This window comes from Colius striatus, chromosome 3, assembly GCF_028858725.1.
Source record: "Colius striatus isolate bColStr4 chromosome 3, bColStr4.1.hap1, whole genome shotgun sequence".
NCBI lineage: Eukaryota > Metazoa > Chordata > Aves > Coliiformes > Coliidae > Colius > Colius striatus.
The window spans coordinates 91201296-91222607 of NC_084761.1; the positions used below are offsets into that span (position 1 = coordinate 91201296).

The 21312-nt window shown below is 42.4% G+C and overlaps 1 protein-coding gene and 1 non-coding gene across 2 annotated transcripts in view; both read right to left on the reverse strand.

Moving 5' to 3' along the window:
• Nucleotides 1-2913: 2913 nt before the first annotated feature.
• Nucleotides 2914-21312, reverse strand: part of NSD2 (nuclear receptor binding SET domain protein 2) — a 101385-nt gene continuing 82986 nt past the window's right edge. The window contains exons 11-23 of the mRNA XM_061993689.1: nt 18527-18658; nt 17340-17463; nt 16154-16354; nt 14256-14435; nt 13051-13207; nt 12102-12307; nt 10754-10857; nt 10244-10513; nt 10030-10146; nt 8107-8248; nt 7328-7434; nt 5135-5339; nt 2914-3245 (exon numbers count right to left, since the gene is read on the reverse strand). Of these exons, the coding sequence (XP_061849673.1) occupies nt 2977-3245; nt 5135-5339; nt 7328-7434; nt 8107-8248; nt 10030-10146; nt 10244-10513; nt 10754-10857; nt 12102-12307; nt 13051-13207; nt 14256-14435; nt 16154-16354; nt 17340-17463; nt 18527-18658 (2214 nt within the window). The 3' untranslated portion in view covers nt 2914-2976. The remainder of the gene's footprint in view (nt 3246-5134; nt 5340-7327; nt 7435-8106; nt 8249-10029; nt 10147-10243; nt 10514-10753; nt 10858-12101; nt 12308-13050; nt 13208-14255; nt 14436-16153; nt 16355-17339; nt 17464-18526; nt 18659-21312) is intronic.
• On the reverse strand, nt 8396-8526 carry LOC133625248 (small Cajal body-specific RNA 23). Its single transcript, XR_009818562.1, has one exon. It is a non-coding gene; the product is annotated as a small Cajal body-specific RNA 23 (non-coding RNA).

Below are 21312 nucleotides of genomic sequence, written 5' to 3' on the forward strand. Positions count from 1 at the left end.
CACTTCTTCAAGAATGGTTTCCCTTGTACTTGAAGAGTGGGAGAAGGAAAAATAGCAGAACAACTTTTGTCTTCTTTTCTTAACCAAACTTCAGCCTATTTGCCCAGTGCTGCAGACTAAGGTACAGAAGCCTTCATTAAAAGACACCTAAACCCCACCTTTCCTGATTCAGAACATAAGATTCTAGCAGGTCACCACCTGAGTGACTTTGCTGAGCTGACGATGGGGTTCATGGTCAGTACGTATTAAGGGAGAACATGATCCACATTTCTTTTAAAGATCAACCTTCGAAGTATGTGATCAGCAGAAGGAATGGATTCCCAGCCACTTAAAAGCAAACTCCTGGTTTGCAGTCTCAGTCATGCAAGCCTTCATCGGCCCAAAGGGCTGAGCAGTAAAGAGCAGAGGTAGAAGGAAGCAGAAAGTCAAACAGCCACTTGCCAAGGTCTGTTTGTGTCCGTTTGTTTTGCAAAGAGTGCTGAGAGGGATTGCTTTGAATGCCAAAGCCTTTCTTTATCTGCAGACAGACACAAACAGGGTGGCTGTCTTGCATCCTGCCATGCTAACTGTGCTTGTGAGCCCACCAGAGAGGTGGGCAGGGAGCTGTGGGCTCCATGACCCATCTGAAAGCAGAGGTGCCAGCACTATGTGAGGCGGTGGCTTCTGGAGTGAGTTATCTGCTTCTCAGGGCCTGGGCCACAACTGTGTCGGGGTGCCAGAGCTGTTACACCTACATATGAAGAGGAAAAAAGCAACAAAACAACTAAAAAATTTACAATTTATAAAAGCAATGGAATGTAAAGGTAAAAATTGATAATAATTTACTTAAAAGATACTCTTATAAAGCCTTCCTTACACGGTATAGGAGTCAAAGGATGGTCCCAATGATAGCACATTCCTTCATTTTGTTCAAAAGCAACGAGGAAAATCTTTCTGCTTTACTGCCTGATCTCACTTTCCTCCCCTCAAAACCCAGTATTAGAGAAACATACATCATACCATTGTTTGGTTTTGATTTGAGGCACAGGCCTACGCTTCAGGCCCGAAGTATCTACAGCAGAGGGAAGGTTTCCCTCCAAATCAATTAAGAAATCTTGATTTTTAGCTCGAGTGCAAGGCTTGGCATACTGCTTGAAACAATGCAAACAGGTAACACTTGCCCCTCTTTTGAGCTGTGCTGTTTTATCAACATAATTTGGAAAAAAAAAACCCAAACCAAACTAACCTTCCAACAGTGTTTATAAAAACGGAACAAAGCAGTTTGGTCACAAAACAGAAAACAAAGAGTTCAGGGTAGGGCACTGCTACATTTAAAACCTCTTTCAATTATTATCTTCTAAATAAAACCAAAGTTTTCACGTGTTGGGAACAAATGGGGGTTTTCAGAAATTCCAAACACTAAACCTGCAATCAAATCCTGAGGAAATACTTTGGAAAAAAAACCCATACACTTTCATGATATGGCAAGGCTTCAAAAGGGCTACACAGAGTTTCTGCACTATTAAAGGCAAACTAAGCTAGAACATACACAAACTCCTAAGTGGACATGGAGGCACACATCGTGTTCACGTCGGCTAGGTAACAATGGCACAAGTGCAGGCTTGTAACGCTGCCTAATCACACACCAATGACATGCACTGGGAAGAAAACAGGTGAAAACCTTTTTCTTTGCTGTTTTTTCCTAGTTCTAATGTTACTGGCATCAAATGAAATCTCATCTATTTATCTCACTGCAATGGGAGAACTTAATGAGAGCAAAGAATTCAACCCAGCTTTGGCTGGCACAACACGGTGGTGATAAGATGGTCAAGAGCAAAGCTCCTAAAACAGTAGAGAGTCATTCCAGTCTGTCAAGTCAAGGAGCGAGTTTCATCCAAACTTGATCAAAAAGGAACAGAGTCAGGCTACATTTCACATTCAAATTGTTCCTTGTGTTGTTCTTCAAAAACCTGTTTCACTGTTAATTGGTTTGAATTTAGTTGTAGCATTTCAGGCAAGTTGCACCTCCGGTTTCACTCATGGGGATTTTGTTTGCTCCTTGCTGGGCATTTTTGACGTTATCACCAAGTTGTAATACTTGGACTCCAAGTTTTACTTGACATTAAGAGTGGGGGAATCAAGTAATTTTTTTTTTTCCAAATAATAGGTTTTGTAAGATTTGTTAAGAGACAAAAACCCTGGAATATTGGGCCTAGACTGCAGAACAATATCCCTTGAAACCCAGACATTTACAGCTCTGCAAGATCAAGTCACTTCTTCGCTGGAATGAAATGCAGGAAAAAACAGGATAGAAAAAGATCTCTTACAGTGTGAGATTTCCCCTCTCTGGTACAGGGTGTGCCTTTCCCACCACACACTGTATTTCTCGGTGGCAGGATATTTAACCCCACGCTTGTTTAAGACTCACTGGCGAGCTGTTTTGTATCGTTGTGTGTGTGTGTAGTTACCCACCTGGGTCGTGATTGGCATTCAAGCACTTGCTCAAAAACACACAGGGCAAGCAAATCTCATTGGGACCACAGAGCAAGCCGTTTCTTACTTAAAAGGACGTGAGAGCTAATAACTTCTTTCAAGGATATACTATTTTAAACATCTGTTGGTTGACAAATACTACCTCAAAAACCTATGTTTACACCTACCTGGTTTGATTTTATAACCTACCTCCAACCTGAAAGCATTTTGGAGGGAACCTTTTACATTCGTTAACGATTCAAGTGTAACTGTAATGCTGAGTAATAAAGTTTGGTTTGTCCTGAAGTTTTCTGAACTATGCAGTTCGTTATCAGTGCAGAAGCAGCAGCAGACTGCTGTGGTTGGCTCAGTGGATTTATAAAAACAAAACAAAACAAAAACAGCCCCCCACCCCCCTCCCCACCACGTAACCTTTACAGAATATATGTAAAATTGTGTCCTTCCCTGGTCATATTCACAACTTATCTACAAGATAGTGTTGGCAGTAGAAACTGCAGTCCATGACTATTTGCATTCAGCTCTCATCCATCTGTTCCTCTGCTTTCTCTTAGGCTTCAACTTGTTCAGTTTTCTGCGGGGTTTCTCAGTCTTCTGACTTTCAACAGAATCCACCCCGAGAATGTGTTCAGAGCAGCATAACTGTCCATTCAATGTAGAATTCAGTACTGTCCCGTCTTGGTGTTCCTTGCAGAAAGAATTTGGGCAGAAGTGGCAGAAGGAAACAGAAGGTTTGCCACAAACATCACAGTGGTGCCAAGGACATTCCCACTTTCCTGCCATGGGAAACAAAGCGGGTGTTAGTGGGGAGTGAAACCTGTCATCCTATGCTAAAGAAGTTTTGTGTTTCAGCAGCTGAACATCACTTTTGCAGAATCACAGAAATTCAAGGGCTGGAAGGGACCTCAAGGATCATCCAGTCCAATCCCCCTGCCAGAGCAGGTCCATCTAGAGTAAGTCACACAGGAACTTGTCCAGGTGGGTTTGGAATGTCTCCAGAGAAGGAGATTCCACACCCCATCTGGGCAGCCTGTTCCAGTGCTCCCTCACCTCAACAGGGAAGAAATTCCTCCTTGTATTTCTTTGGAACCTCTTGTGTTCCAGCTTGTACACATTGCCCCTTGTCCTATCATTGGCCATCACTGACAACAGCCTGGCTGCATCCTCCTGACACCCACCATTCATGTATTTGTAAACATTAATGAGGTCACCCCTCAGGCTCCTCTTCTCTAAGCTAAAGAGCCCCAGCTCCCTCAGCCTTGCTGGAGATGCTCCAGTCCCTTCACCATCTTCGTGGCCCTGCACTGAACTCTCTCCAGCAGCTCCGTCCTTCTGGAACTGAGGGGCCCAGAACTGCACACAATATTCCAGATGTGGTCTCACAGGGGCAGAGTAGAGGGGGAGGAGAACCTCTCTTGACCTACTGCCCACAGCCCTTCTAATCCACCCCAGGATGCCACTGGCCTTCTTGGCCACGAGGGCACATTGCTGGCTCATGCTCATCTGCTGCCCACCATGGCACCCAGGTCCCTTTCCCCTACGCTACTCTCTAACAGTTCATTCCCTAACCTGTACTGGTAGTACATGGGGTAATTCTTTCCTGGCAGAGAAAGATGAGGCTGTGACCACTGTTGCCAATCTCAAAAAAATCAAAATGCTGCATCTCACTTCTACAGCTCAGCTGACAGCAGCAAGTAGCAGACTTGACATCCCCTCATTTAAATACAGTCAGCTCCAGCAAGAAGTATATTTCACCAGTCATTGTGTCACTTGTTTCTGGGATAACAGGCTTTGCCTTTTTCACTTAGAATCACAGAATTGTTTCACTTGGAAAAGACCTTTAAGATGATTGAATCCAACCACTCACCTCACACTGCCAAACCCACCACTAAACCACATCCCTCAACACCTCATCTACGTGTATTTTAAATACTTCTCGGGGATGGTGATTCTACCACCTTCCTGGGCAGCCTGTGCCAGTGTCCAACAACCCTCTCAGGGAAAAAGTTCTCCCTAATGTCCAATCTAATCCTCCCCTGGTGCAACTTGAGGCCATTTCCTTGTGTTCTGTCATTCATTACTCAGAAGACTGACCTCCACCTCACTACAACCCCCATTGAGGTAGCTGTAGAGAGTGATCACGTCTCCCTCAGTCTCCTCTTCTCCAGGCTAAACACCCCCAGCTACTCCTCATAGGATTTGTGCTCTAGAACCTAACTTCTTCACATCCCACCAGACACTGCTGACTGGAACCAGGTAACTCCTGTTGTATCTGCAACTAAAACCCAACATTGGCTGCCCTTAAAGCTTTCCTCTCGCCTTATTCCAGATGTTGCTGCTGTTCTTTTGGCTTGAGTTCAACTGGCTTCACGCATTTCTTAGACATAATCCACTTTCCTGTGACAGGGCCACACTGCTCCTACTGAGAATGATGTACTCAATTGCCTACATTTGTAAAACAAAAGACTTCTTTTGCCAGAGAGGCAGGAGGAAGGCCATCATTTTGTCTCCACATTCAAGAACAGCTCCCACATGATGCACAAAATTCTCACCATTCAAAACCATTTTCAAGATGCCCCTCTTGACAAGGTTTCAGTTCAATAACTAACAGAGGGACCTGCACAAGTTAGTTATGTACACAAGTTTGAGAGGCAAGCCAACTCACCAAAAGGACGTTTCACCAAGCCAAGACAGGAGAGATGATAAGCTTTAGTACAAGACTTCCTGTCGCACAGTACGAGCTGACCCCCGTCGCCGCAACGGAAACAATCGTCTTCAGATTCCTTCTTCCCTTCGTTTTTCGTTCTGCGTCTCCGTGTTCTCTTTTTGGTCTTTTTGCCTTTTTCTTCTGAGGCATTAGTGGAAGAATTCTAAGAGAATAAGATGCAAATCTGTAAATGCCAGCTTTGAAGAGGAAAAATATTCCACAACCTAGCAGGACTGTCGGTGTGCCTGGCAGACTGCACACAGGCAAAAATCTGATGGGGTGCAGGTCCGTGCAGTGCCTCACCAAACCTCTCTGTGCTGACAAAAACCCCACACTGACCCTTGTGAAAAGGCATCATGAAATCAGATCTTGTCCCTACCAATCCCTTCCTACTGCAAAGCTCTTCCACTTTATCATCACTGAAATAAGGTCATAGAACCATAGAATGGTAGGGGTTGGAAGGGACCTTTAGAGATCATCTAGTCCAACCTCCCTGCAGAAGCAGGGTCACCTAGATCAGGTCACATAGGAACATGTCCAGGTGGGTCTTGAAGACTTCCAAGGAAGGAGACTCCACAAGCCCTCTGAGAAGCCTGTGCCAGGGCTCCCTCACCTGAACAGTGAAATAGTTTTTCCTTATGTTTAAGTGGAACTTTTTGTGTTCCAGCTTCATCCCATTACCCCTTGTCCTGCTGCCAGCTACTATAGAAAAAAGGGATGTCCCAACCTCCTGACATCTACCATTTAGGTATTTGTAAATATTAATGAGATCCCACTTCAGTCTCCTCCAGACTAAACAGCCCCAGTTCCCACAGCCTTTCCTCATATGAAAGATGTTCCATTCCCTGATCATCTTGGTGGCTCTGTGCTGAACTCTCTCCAGAAGTTCTCTTCCCATTTCAACTCTAATCTACTTGAAGCTAATTTACTCTCATTTACCCAATCACTCCAATATCCACTCTTCTAGTTGTGCATAGTCATGCTGGAATTACTAAAACCATCTCCTCTTTCCAGAACAGACAGCAGAATTTCAGGAACTGTAGCTGTGCCCATAGTGCTAGAAAGAATCTACCAAACCTTATCCCTATTTCAGTCTGATATTCTGCTGCTTGCACTTCAACTCTCCTTCACCAAATCGTATCAAATTCATTCTTGATGGTTATTCAACATCTCTACCATAATTTCTTCCCCTTCACCCCAGTAACCATTACCTACTTTCTACCAATGCAGACAGCTCCGCAAAACTGAACTGTAACATTAATTTTGTCATGGATGTCTCTGAAAACTGATCACAAGCTTATGTGAAACCTCACAAGGCTATTCCTTAACAAAAAACAGATGGAAAACTCTAAGGCTGCCCTCAGGAGTGCCTGATACTAAGCAGTGTGAAGGACCACATGAAGGTGCAAGCCTTTCTACAGCCACAGGTGACTTTTTTTTCCTCTTGAGAATGTACCTGTGCCTTCCCTCACACTCCTTTTCCAGCCCTTCAGGAAGCCCCATCAACTTCTGCTGGATTACAGGTTTTAAATCAACCTGACCCATATTATATAGGTAATTTCTTGATGTAATTTGGGATCATTATTCTCATTCAAAACTCACTTTTCTTGTTCAGTTCAATTGAATTTTTTTTAAACAAGTCTTAATATTTTAAGGTTTAGATGGGGGAAAAAACCCAATCTGCAATGTCAGAATAATCTCACTGACTGCAGTTAAGCTTGTTCTCTGTCAGTTCCTAGCTCCTACAGCCCTTCCCCCCTCCCCAAACTTCAAATAGGATTGGGAAGGTTATTCTTTCTGCAATCTCTTTTTTCATATGCTTTAGATTCCAGAAGCTACTGCTGCTAGCTAGCAATATTTCTTATTCAGGACCCAAAGAAATTAATTTAACATAGGAGAACGTGGGAGAAAATATTTTAGGGTGTTTCCCAAACCAGTATTGCCTGCTGTACTATTAACAGCATTAAAATGTATTCTTTAACACCAAGGTTATGAGAAACAGTAGGTTTTTTCCTCAGAGGATAGCTAGCATCTGTTCAAGTGGCATTACCCCTTACCATAACATCATACTGTCCACCAAGGCATACCCCAAAAGAAAAACACAAAGCTAACAGACAAGACACCATCAAAATCTCTTGATTTATTACTTGCCTTTGGTCTGTCCCCAAGAAATCCACTGCAGTTTGGGGCACCACATTTGCAGACTGTTTTTTCATTGCCCAGACAGTCAAGGTTGTAATTAAAAGTCAGCTCTGTCCCTGAGTGAGATAAGAAGGACAAGGTAATGAAGTCTATCAAAATTACTACAAGCAAACAAAGGTTTCATTGTCTGTCTTCTGGTTGGTACTTGCTTGCTGATCTAGTATCATAGGGTTCTCCCCTCTTTTTACCACTCATGAGCACAGACAATGATGAACTAGATGCCAGTGCAGCATGATGTCATGCAATAACATTTTTAAGATAAATCAGTTTGAATTCATAAAACACATGTTATGGATGTATATATGTATACAGCTAGATATAGGTATAGAGAGATGTGTTTGTGTGTGCTTGTATATATGCAAACCAGAACAAATATACTTTTAAACAGCTTCCTACATCCCCTCCTTAAGCTTGCTATCATCACTCGAAAACATGCTGAAGTACAGGTTGTGACCTCTAAGCCAAAGCCTATGCTCTACCACATGCAGTGAATGCATGGATCCTAACCAGGGGCTCTGGTGTTCCCTCAGAAGCAAGCAAGAAAAAGGAGCCATGGGACTCACTATTAAGAAACATTAAAGGCAGCTCACAAAGCATCTCTTCCACGTGCCGAGCTCTCTACAAAAGCATTTGCACTGAATCAGTGAAACCATGAGTGTCCCACTCATAAGTGCACAAAGGGGTTTTCCCTCAGGGAATGAAAGCCAAGGCAGCAGCAGCTGCTGTACCTGCGGGGATATCGCACACAGCAAACAGCCCGACACGAGTGTCTCCATGCACTGTCCATTTGAGAGTTTCACAATTTGGTTGGCAGCTGTGATTCATAAACCGAGAATAGTTTCCTTTGGGGCCAGCATCAATAATCCGGTCCTGGAGATCAAACCAGCAACAGAATGAATGTCTTTTCTCCCCCCACCCACGGGAATTCTTCCCCCCTCCCCCAAATGACTTCAGTAGTTGCATTCCAAACAGACATGGAGTTGCTACCCAGAAGCACACAAGCGGACGGATGGCACATGTTGTATTGAAAACCGTAGTGTCTCACATGGCCTGGAATGTGACACTCCCAATGCAATACTTGTGCTCTAGCTCACGTTTTCCCAGAACCCATCACAGCCACAAGGCAGGATAAGTGTTCTCGTGAGCACGTGGTGGTCGCATCACCCAGCTCCCTCCCTCCAGAAAGCCTCAAAACTCAGTGCGTTTACCTTTACTGCATGTTCACAAAGCTGTGGCACATTTGTAAGTACTCTGCTTTATGGTATTTACCAAGTCATTGCATGATTACTTGCAGACATGACCAGTTTCTCACCAGCGTTCTTTTCCCAAGTCAGCCCAGTTTAAGCAAAACTCAGCTGTTCTTGCAGCTAAAAAAAAAAATCCCATCCCTACACACAGTTGCCTTTCAATTTCTGTCTCCACCAAATGTACCAGACATTAACAAAATTAAGTCATCTTAAAACAGCCAGAACTCTGCTTCTTTGCAGAGCTGCTTAACAAAAGCTTTGCTTATTAATGCAACGTTATCATAGGTTCCTTCCAACTCATTTTTATAAAGCACATGTCATAAGTACCTGTACATACATCCAGCCACTCTAACTGCATGGACAGCTCAGGCTCATAATGGCACGGGCATTTTTGCAAGGTAGAACCAGAATGAGCATTTATTAACTGTGGCAAGAGTCAAATACACGTTCAGTTCACCTATGTAATGCACTCATGTCTGTCAAGTTTAGTAGAGAGGTGAGAAACTTTAGTGTTCAGAGAGACATGGTTTCATCATTCTTAGGTGGTACCTTCTGTGACAAGCTCCTCAGTAAGAGGACTAATGAAAACAGCTGTGGAAATAACAGAGTAGGACAATCTCAGGAAAAGAAAGGGGATAAGGACTGAAAAAAAAGCAGGACTGACAGCCATCTCTTGTTTTTCTCCTAAGGGGTTTGGGGACTGAAGAAATATTATATATATATATATAACTAATATCCACTACTGTTCTGGTTCTCCATTCTCTTCCAGTTCCCTCAGTAATTTTGTTCCTGAAAGAGTGCACAGAGAACTACAGACACTGGATTAATTTGCTGCATTAATTAATCTGATGGATTAATTTGTTGCATTAACTCATCTGCTGGATTAATTTGCTGCAGAATCAATTTCTGGCTGGCTACTAATGCAGACAGTGCTTTCAGAAAAAGAGTTTCTAAAAAAAGCCCAAGCCTGGTTTTGCTATAAACAAAGGGACAGATAGTTGCAATTAAAGACTCAATGCCCAATGTACAACAGATACAGCCTCACAACTATATTCCACACTACTCTCAAGTGAGATTTTGTTGTTGTTGTTGAAATTTCAGTACAAGAATGGCTAACAGTAATTCTTTCAACTGTATCATTACTATTTTCTAAAGCTGCATACTTCCTTTAAAGGCAGATAAACACTTTGCTGTTTTATTTCAAGCCACAAAGCACAATTTATAGACCTCCGTTACGTGACACAGAGCTAATGAGCTGCATTGTATGAGTAGAATGGAGTAACAATGGGAATACACAAAACTGTGGAACATCAGAGGTAGCGGAGTGTCCCACCAAGGTGATCAATAGAAGGGAGAGAGATCAAAATAATGGCATGATTAATGGGGGGAAGAAAATGAAAATACCTTATCAATAGTGAGCATATAGAAGTGGGTAATGTCATTTTCATGTGCATATTTGATTCTTGCCATACACTCCTCTTCATCAATCAGCTCACCAACGTACTCATTCACAAACTCTCCCTGAAAGATATCAAGCATCACTAGTAAAGTATATACCAAACCCACCAAAAGTCATCATGAGCCACTGGTTCTTTGTGAGGTGAGAATGATTTCATACCTTTTTGATGTCCCTCTTGGCGACCAGACCCCAACCCTTCCCATCAGTTTTGATGATCTTTGTCTCCGGGTACTGACGTTTGGTGAAACACTGGTTTTGGCAGCGTTCTCCTGCAGGACAAACTTGTGGGTGGCATTCGTACATCAGCATCCGATTTAGGCACTCAGAATCAAAGCCACATGGGTTTTCATCTGTGGGTTTGCAGTTGCACTTGGGAATCTCAGAAATGTCAGCAGTATATATCTGCACTTTACCACAAGGCTTATTCACCTGAATGATACATTAAAATAGTTCAAACATCACTTTAAAATACCTGCATTTATTGTAAGAGTTACTACAGACGTTACTAATCTGGTTTTGCAACACTGGATGTTCCAAGGGAAGCAAAACTGACTATACAAGCACACAATTGCCAGCACATCATTATGACCTCTTCCCCCCATCTCACCACTCAGCTCCTCCTCTCCAGTGCTGGCTTAGACCTTTGAGCATAACTCCCTCAAACTGTACCTTAATGTGCTTGTACGGTGGAGGTTTACGTTCGCTTTCTTGGGTTTCTTTGGCTTCTCGCTGTAGCTTTATTTCTCGAAACCGAGCTTCAGCTTCTTGCAAAGCTAAAAAAGATTGGTGTATCAACAGAAAATGCTGAAGAGGATGACTCACATCGACTTGATTTGCTTATTCCCCTGCATGTTAAATAACCATCTTCACAGAATCTTAAGGGTTGGAAGGGACCTCGAAAGATCATCCAGTCCAACTCCCCTGCCAGAGCAGGACCACCTAGAGTAGGTCACACAGGAACTCATCCAGCTGGGTTTGAATGTCTCCATAGAAGGAGACTGCACAGCCCATCTGGGCAGCCCCTTCCAGTACTCCCTCACTTCAACAGGGAAGAAATTCTTCCTTGTATTTCTTTGGAACCTCTTGTGTTCCAGCTTGTACCTGTTGCCCCTTGTCCTATCATTGGCCATCACTGAGAACAGCCTGGCTCCATCCTCCTGACATCCACCCTTTACATATTTGTAAACATTAATAAGGTCGCCCCTCAGGCTCCTCTTCCCCAAGCTAATGAGTCTCAGCTCCCTCAGCCTTTCATCATAAGGAAGATGCTCCAATCCCTTCATCACCTTGGTGCTGAACTCTCTCCAGCAGCTCCCTATCCGTCTTGAACTGAGGGGCCCAGAACTGGACACAATATTCCAGATGCAGTCTCACAAGGACAGAGTAGAAGGGGAAGAACCTCTCTTGACCTACTGCCCACAGCCCTTCTAATCCACCCCAGGATGTCATTGGCCTTCTTGGCCATGAGGGCACATTGCTGGCTCATGCTCATCCTGCTGCTAACCATGGCCCCCAGGTCCCTTTCCCCTACACTACTCTCTAAGAGTTCATTCCCCAACCTGTACTGGTACATGGGGTGATTCTCTCCCAGATGCAAGACTCTACACTTGCCTTTGTTGAATTTCATTAGATTTCTCCCTGCCCAATTCTCCAGCCTGTCCAGGTCTCGTTGAATGGCAACATCTTCGACTCCCTAGTCCCATCATTCAATTTTCTTGCAAGCAAAGCTTCTGGAGTGTTAATGCTCTTAAAAGATGTATCAATTCTACTCTTTCTGTTACATTCATAATTTCCTTTCAAGTAAAGTCATCAGAGATAATTCCAATTAGATGCTACTCCTTTACAAGTCATGACAACCATGCTCTCATTCAAAGTTAGTAACAGAGATTGCTGCCCAGGACAGAAAAACTACTATTTACATTTAAAACAACAGTACAGGGCCAGATCCAAGGCTATGTGTGAAGACAGTAAAGCATGTCCATCACCACACCATTTCTGTTTCCTTTTAGCTATGTACCATTTTTGAAGACTTTTCCAATCCCTTTGATGCTGTGGTATCTACTCCCTCTGTCTCCTTCCATGTAAGGGAACACTCGTGCTTGGTGCGTCCAATAGTAATCCTTAGAACCAAAGAAAAACACAGGAAATTCTCCGATTTCATGCTTCATTTTCTGGATATTTGGGGGAACGTTTTTCGGATGGCAAACTTCTGCAGGCCACCATCTAGCACAGAGGTACAAATAAAAAAATACAGCACTTTAGTCAAACTCTTTCTGCAAGTGACAGCTTAAGAAAACACCCAAAACAGCACTAACCAATCACTACTTCCAAGATCCAAGTGGATTTAAAATAAAATCCTCTCCTCCCCCCTCTCACTAGATAACAAGACAGGACTAGAAAAGGAAAGCCAGACACTTTAATCTGTGGGATTTTTGCCCACCTGCAAGATGAGCATAGGCACAAAGCTCTTTGCATCTGGTTAGCAAACCCATCATCCTTAACAGGGCCTGTGATCGCTGGGATTGTCAAAGATCGTGAGACAGCTGATGGTAGCTATTAATGCCTTCTAGGACAAATCCCACTCTCCTCTATCTCACTCAAACCTCAATGAAGTATAAAACACTGACAATCTGACTTATCTCCCAGCCTGCCAGGTAATTCAGCCAATTACAAGTTATACCAGCTTAATTATTTGAAGAGATCTCTGAAACAAAAAGGGTTGAAGGCTCATTGCTATGAACAGATGTCAGGGGACTATCAGGAGTCTTGTATAGGTAATGTCTTGGCCAAGAGCAACAATGAGGCTACAAAGGTTTGAACCTGAAGCTTGCAAAGGGATGGGATCCCTAGTTCACAGAGGAAGGCGAAATTTGTGTGCAGCAGGCTGGCCTACAAAAGCAACCAATTGTATGATCCTTAATGAAACATGGCAATACTGTGAAACAAAATAAATCTGTGCATCAGACCTGTAATTTCCCAGTTTAACCCAAATAATATCCTGGAAATGAAGCTTCTTCCCCGCCCTGCAGTCGTTGCAGTACCAGCTCCCATCTGGCATTTCAATGTTTAAGCAGTCTGGGTGAAACGCCGCAGGACACGACTCGCAGCACAACAAGCTGCCTCCTTCAGAGAGAGAGAGAGAGAGAGAGAGAAAAAAAATACCCCAAAAGGGTTGAAAACCATCAAGACAAAAAGAAAAGTTTTGCATTCCAACCAGGTTCAAAGCAGTGTGATACACACGTAGTAGGTTTAGTTAGAAATGAAATGGTTAAACCACGTTAGTCTGCAACAAACACAAATCATTTATACTTGTGCACAAACCCCAGTGGTCCTTACTGATTGGAATGCCAGGCAGGCTTGGATCAGCAATGCATCCAAAACAACAAGCAAGCTAGTGATAAAAGAGCCAGAATAATGCACCACAAGCTATCATGACTTTGTTTTACTTTCATGGCTACAATATATTTAACATAGTTTTAATATATATTAATACTTCACTGCACTCAACATTTTAACAACAAGATTTATGGGTCTGGGTTTTTTCCTGAGGGAAGAAGGAATGTGGTTGTTAGTTTGTTCTGTGCATTATCAAGTGGTACGTTAACTGCAGCTGTTATGCTGCATGATAATTTGTTAACAAATCAGGTAAACTTCCTCTGCCACAGTTTAATCAGCACTATGTATTTTGTGGTTCTCCAGAATGAATTTATTGTACAACATAAACCAAAACACCCTTAATTAGTGACACTCCCAGCAACAACTCACGCTGATTTGATTTGCTGTCTGCTGCTAAACTAAAAGCAACTCTTAAAACACTTCTGTTTTGATATTATGTATTAGCAACAAAGAAACATAAACAGCTTCACCACATTGAACACAGGGTAAGGAACAGAGAAATGCTTCTTGTTGTGTGTCTCTGGTAAAGACTTAAAAGAGGCTTCTGGCTGCTGGACAAAGTCCAAGTAAAAACATTCTTTAACAAATTATATCTGGGAAAAAAAGGATACTCAAAAACTTGAAGGGGCACAAGCCAGCCTGAAGTTATTTCAGTACTTAAGGAAGCCTAACTTAATATGCCAATAATTTCCTATAAGCAGATTAGTCAAAAGAAACTTACAACTGAAGGACACAGGGGCTGCATTTATGAAATCAGAGTTTTACATGCGTTTACCTTTGGAGCACACAAAGCACCAGCTGACGTTGACATGTGCGTGGTGGCTTTTGCCCTTGGTGGCAGTGAAGTGGTTGGTACAAACGATGCTGTTGGAAGCGATGACGGCGCAGCCGGCGGCGATGCAGACGTCCCCGGCGTGGTAGGCAACCGGGCAGCGCACGCAGCGCATCATCTTTCCTGGCAAAGCACAAACCTGACATAGTATTTTTGAACAAAACTGACTCATTAGTTGAGCTAAAAAAAACCAACAGTAGAACTGTAGTTATACACCCTAAAAATCATAGAACTGCTTCAGCTGGAAGACACCTCTGAGATCCTTGAGTCCAGCCTTTGTCCCAGCCCTATCACCCACTAGACCATTTCCCTAAGTGCAACATCCATCTGTCTCTTCAACACCTCCAGGGATGGTGACTCCACCACCTCCCTGGGCAGCCCATTCCAATGCCTGACAGCCCTTGAAGGGAAGAAATTCCTCCTCATATCCAGCCTGAACCTCCCCTGGTGCAACTTGAGGCTGTTTCCTCTTGTTCTATTGCTTGTTCCTAGGGAGAACAGACCGACTCCCACCTCGCTACAACTTCCTTTCCTTTCAAGTAGTTGTGGAGAGCGATAAGGTCTCCCCTGAGCCTTCTTTTCTCCAGGCTAAACAGCCCCAGACCCCTCAGCCCTTCCTCATAGGAGAAGTGCTCCAAATCCTTTCCTAGCTTGGCAGTCTGCCTCTGGACCCTCTCCAGCACCTCAATGTCCTTCTTGTTCAGAGGGGCCCAAAACTGGACACAGTGTTCAAGGTGCAGCCTCACTAAAGCTGAGTACAGGGCAATGATCACCTCCCTGCTCCTGCTGACAACGCTGTTACTGATCCAGGCCAGGATGCCATTGGCCTTCTTGGCCACCTGGGCATACGGCTGGCCCATGTTCAGCCGCTGTCAACCTCCCAGGGCCCTCTCTGCCTGGCAGCTTTCCAGCCACTCCTCCCCAAGCCTGTAGCACTGCTGGGGTTTGCTGTGGCCCAAGAGCAGGACCTGGCACTTGGCCTTATTGAAATTCATGGAATAAAAATACATCAGACTACGTTTTCAAAGTCTTGCACATTTGCATTTAGTGACAACACCGCATTAGCAAAGTTTTCTAAAGAACTCTACACCGATTAGAAAGAGCTATAATGTTTAAATATTTAAATATTTGAAGGCTTTAACTATACACACCAAAGCAATGCACTTTTGTCTACAGATGTTGCCCAAAGCTTAAAACATGTCCAGAATCAAACAGCGAGCCTTGCTGCAAGCACATTCACAGATCTTGCCTTCACTCTGCTCAGTCTGCCTCTCCTCATCATATATGCATGCCAGATTTCATAGAATCATAGAGTCAGAGAATGGTAGGGGTTGGAAGGGACCTTTAGAGATCACCTAGTCCAACTTCCCTGCTCAAGCAGGTCCACCTTTACCAGGTCACACAGGAACACGTTGAGATGGGTTTTGAAAACCTCAGAGAAGACTTCACACCCTCCCTGGACAGCCTGTGCCAGGGCTCCTTCACCTCAACAGTGAAATAGTTTTTCCTTATGTTCCAGTGGAACTTTTTGTGTTCCAGCTTCATCCCATTACCCCTTGTCCTGTCACTGGACACTACAGAAAAAAGGTGTCGCTTCATTTCATTCTCTCTTGGGAAGAAAACATGGTTAACTCTGCAGAGTTGAAAGCTAGCTACAAAAAGGGAACACGAGGTAAATACTAATATTGACTAAAAGCTACTCAATTATTACTGAAAAAAACCCATCTGAATCAATAGCCTGTGAAAATGCAGCTAGCAGCTATCAAATGGACAGATTCCTTACCTTGACATACCATAAACACACTTAATTCATCAGCCATAAGAACGTAAAATGAAACTACCTTTTGAAATTCGTGGATGTGAGGGGTTACTAACATGACAACTCAGGCAGCTGTGGAGAGGACATCGAAACCCCCTGTTCTCAAACACAGTAAGATGAAACTTTTTCACACAAGCTTCATGGTAGAATTTTCCACAGTGGGATACGACACAACGTTTCACATCTGCCTTTTTCTCTTTGCACACAAAACATGTATGCACACCTGGTGGAAAAAAGAATAAGGATAATGTAACTCATTTTTTACCCAAGCATGTGAATTTTAAATGCTTCTGTTGAGAGCTTTTGTTATGTGTGGGGGAGTGCTTTTATTAGTTTTTATGGGTTTTTTTTAAACAAACTCAAATCACATTCTATTATTTGATGCAGCAATCTATTTACTTTAAATCTTTGGTGTTAAATACTAATCTACTCAGATAAATTTACAGTGCAAACACATTACAACACCACCCATCACGTCACCAATCTGCTTTTACGTTCTTATTTATAAGCCTCAGTACACCAGGATGACTGTGAAATTTGATTTAATTTCTTTTAAAGGAAGGAAGTAGCATGATGGGTCATCTGTGACATCTGAAGTAGACCCACAAACCCAATACAAGCATCCTCTAATCTTCTCTCTGGTCTGCTTGGAATAGCTTTATTTTGAAGCTCCAACAAGGTTTACCACGTGTACTGAGTTGAGTTTATGAGCAAGAACGCAAATATTAAAGTCTTAAGATTAAGAACTTCCAAGCAGTTATTATGGCATTAAAAGCAAATGAAATGAATAGCAATAAGGCAGTCTTTTAACAGGAAAAGCAAGACTGATATAGACACACAAAGGACTGAAACAGGACTTAAAACATTCCACTTGCTGCTTTTTTTTTTTCCCTAGGATTTCTTAAGTCTTTGTGACAGACTTTAAATCTAATCTGTAACTGTACACACAGAGCAAACACTCTGCAATTATTAAGGCAATGGAATTCAGACTAAATCAGCCAAGTTGCAAGACAGTTCTCACCAAAAATAGAGTGAGCTTTTAAAACACGGCACACTTCATGGTGCTGTATGAAATCCCACCCTGTCAGGCACCAAAGGATAAACATGGTTTCTCCAAAGATACATACACTGTCCAGGAGGATTTCCTAGAACCATGTATGGGAAAACTACAACTCTTTTTTTGTATTAATAGAAAGGGACAAACTTGCCTGATGTACATTCACTACAAATGAACTTTCCTGCTGGTCTTCCAGAGAGCCCAAGGCAGCTTACATGAAAAGCTCGATAGCAAAGTCCTTCACACAGTAGGAGGTCACCTGTTTTTTCACACAGCTTTTACAACACAAAGGCATTGAATGTTAAAGAAAAGTTCATATGTGGAAAAAACTGTTTTCTTTATTCCTTTTCACATATTGCTCCTCAAAATCTCTTTTCCCATTGTTGAAATAAAATTTAACAAGTGAGAGATCATTTTACAAGCATCACCACACGCCCTGGCTCCCAATCAAAACAGATTAAATAGAGTCATTGAACCACTAGAAACGTCACTCGTGGAACCACGGTTCATGAGTAAATACAATCTGACAGAAAAAAAGGGAAAGAAAAAACAAGCTTTAAGAAATTTTCCCTGAGCACACTGATGCATCTGAGTAGGGTTAAAAAGCATCCTTACTGTGTTTTTCCTTGGCAAAAGGAAATTAATCTAGGTGGCACAATGATACTTCTCTGTCTGAGTGGTTAGCAAGGACACATGCATGACTAAAAACGAACCAAACAATAATGCTGGCAGAATTTAAGGCATTAACCAACACTTAAAGATAGATGTAACTTCATCCTCGCTACGTACAAGAAATGGAAACAGCTGCTTGCCCAGACTCATGGAAACAAATTTGATCTGTCCATTTGTATGGTGTTATCATTTCAGAATCTAAGAACTCTTCCAGAATAGTTTGAGAAAGCTTTTTGCTTTCGATTAGCACGCCACGAGCACGCTGTGCCCGAGGCCTCACTGCAACGCTGGCTGCACGCAGAAGCACAAACCCCCCTGGCTTTTACTTCCTCCTCTTTTATTAATGGAGGAGTGAGCAGCTCTTCTCAGTCATTTAACTAGTTACCTGGCAACACTCACGCACTTATTCTGAGGTACACATTATGCTTATCTCAGAGATCTGGAAACTCAAAAGCAGAAAGGCTCAGTCACTTACGGGAGTTCAACAAAAACCCAAAATAATTAAGAATGAACAATTGCATTCCCTGGCACGGCACCCTCATCACTGACAGACAGACATACACAATAAACCCGATTCTGGCCTAATATTGTCATTTTTGTATTTAAAAGACCTTTTCTAGGCAACCTCAGTGAACACAGCTTGCTGCCCCAGCTGACATCTCTCACCTGACACACATATTCTTTTTTTGTTCCTGCTCCTCGCTCAGATTTTTTGGATGATATAGACACTTCAGTCTGAGTTTCATCAGCACTTTCATAGGGAGACTCTGACCGCTCGTCTCCTTGGCCATCGGAGATCTGAAGATCAAACATAACGTGTTAGAGAAAGCAGTCAAGCATGGTTAACTTTGTACAGAATATCAACTGCAGGAAGCAAACAGGCTGCAATTCAGACTAGCAGATTTAAGCACACTCTTCGGTTTTGTTTCCCCCACCTTTAAAAAACGCTTGATTTCACCAGAGTAGGCATTTGTGGCAGTCCAAACAAGAGGACTACACAACCATCATCCTCACCAAGCCAACGGCAGCCAAAATAAAACACCAAAACTTTGTAATATGGCACTTTATTTATACACAGTTCTGTAATACAGTAAGCTACTGCCTAGCCAGTAACACAGGGGTATCATCAAATCCCTTGTTTAAAGTTTGAATACCTGTTTTGTGAGAGAGGAACAGTTAATTTTTAGAGAGAAACTTGGTAAATAAACCTCGAGATGTGTATGAAAGTCTCTGACCCAAACGTTCTCCAAGAAAGTGGCAACAGTATAGAGAAGAGAGGAAGAAAGAAAAAAGTGACTTCTCTGAATACATTTAGAGCCAACAATGAATTCAAAATACTACAGAAGACAGCCCTGTTATGGATAAAAGTTTTACAACAGTTCTAAACCTGTTGAAGATATTCATAATTCACTTAGAAAAAAACCCAAACCAACCCAAGTAACATATTTAGAAAACAACAAGCCAGTTTTCACTTCAACAGAATTTATGGAATAGGCAACCAAGCCATTTGTCTTATCTCACGTCACACCAAAAGATGCAGGATTTCATATCCCTGCCCCTAGAGATGGTACTCAGGGAGTTGTGTTTCGCTACGTGTATTCTCCAGGAAAGCATCGCAATTTGGAGTTGCAAAAGAAACCTGTCACTTCTCTTTGAGCTTGCTCTAAAGGTTATTCACACATACCACCAAAAATAATACTGCCTCATGTCCCTTCTGAGTTGTCGAACTGCAAATGTCAGTTAATGATGCTTTCTCCAGGTATTTCAGCTATATTACAAGTCCATTGGAACCAGACAGTCCTCCTGTGGAAGTGTGCTGCAAATGAGCACAATTCAGCTCTTTTTGGTAAGCCAGAACACCCTCTAGTTTTCTCCCTAAGGAACTTTTTCCATCATCAAGATAATTTTGGTGTTTCCTCTAAACCATATCTGTACTTTAAAAGTGCTGTTGAAAAACCAAGCATGAGAATTGGAGTCAATAGCCCATTACAAGTCTCTTAAGTATGTTATCCCAAGCAAACCAACACCTTACTCTTTTCACTGCTTCCATTCTGCTGTGTAAGGATCTCCCCAGGTCTTTTCAATCCTGAAAAATCACTGTACATTGCCATGGTACTCAAGAGATCATTTTACCAACAAGCTGTGTGCCAGGACACAGACAACTGTTTTATATGAAGAATTTCCTTTCTGTTTCCAGACATACAATCTTACATTTATCTACAGTAAAACACATTTTAATGCGTCTCAGCTTATCAAGTAATGGAGACAGCTACGTGCTACCTCCCTATCAGCCACTCTCCTTGTCATATGCCAATTTATTAAAAGTGATTTGTTTTGAAATCAGTGAGAAAAACAGAAAGCTGAACCTGGCCTAGAATTAGTCTATATAAAATCCCTCTAGAAACACTGGTTTGGAGCAGTGACTGCTCGCTGTTGCTGCCAGCTAACTTGCATTCCTCCATTTAACATTTGCTTTCCTTGACTGTGTCTAAAAAAACTTTGTAAATAAGATCAGATTGCCAGTTGCTGTGGTTGCTTGGCTGCTGTGGTTTAATTGTTTTTCAGATTACTTGCAAAGGTATAAATGCATTTCCTCTCTGCAAATCCTTAATATCAATGTGATTTGTACCCATAACATACCTAGGAATATTTCTACAGTGGAGTGACTTGGAGATTCTGCCTGATGGTTCTAGAAGTGGTTAAAAGAAACTGTGTGTAAAATCATTGCTTTGTTCAGGCACTGGGAAATCTCTGTCCCCTGGAAGGAACTGTGAAATAGCAAACTGCAAATGCAACCTGAGTGCATGGCCAGGAGCTGCCAGCTCTTGCTGGGAAGGGGCAGATAAAGAAAAGTACCAAGAGTTCAGCAAAAACACACAAAAAGCCCATTTTCCCATAAGGTTGAAGGAAGCTTACACAAATGCTTGCTTCTGTTTAAACTATTTCCACAGAAACATTTAATTAGTAAAAGCAGTGCACTGCTCTAATATTTTTAGTACCTCATATTCCTGTTTCAACTAGCCAAAATTAGCCATGTTTAGAAAACAAAGCAAAAACAAGTTGGAAGGTCTTAGATCTGTATTTACTACTTAAAAAAATGTACTCTTCATGTTGCAAACAAAGTCTTACATTAACTTGATGCTACAGTTGTCCCCCACCTTTTCCCCACACCACCATGTATGCCTAAAACCCTGACAAAATCCATTTGTGCAGAACACCTTCAGAGTCAACTTAGTCTTCTTTGCAGCAGCAAAAGCTATACAGTCTTGCTCTTGAGGAAGGGACTCCTCATCCCCTCAGCACACTACTTTTGAAGGCAGAGCAGAGAAACAGAACATATCCAGGGACAAATACATTCCACTCTAAGAGAAAAAGGTTTGTTTCAAAGCAATGGTTTCTTAGTGTCTCTTTGGTCTGTACAATGTTCAGATGAAGGCTGCAGGACTCTATAT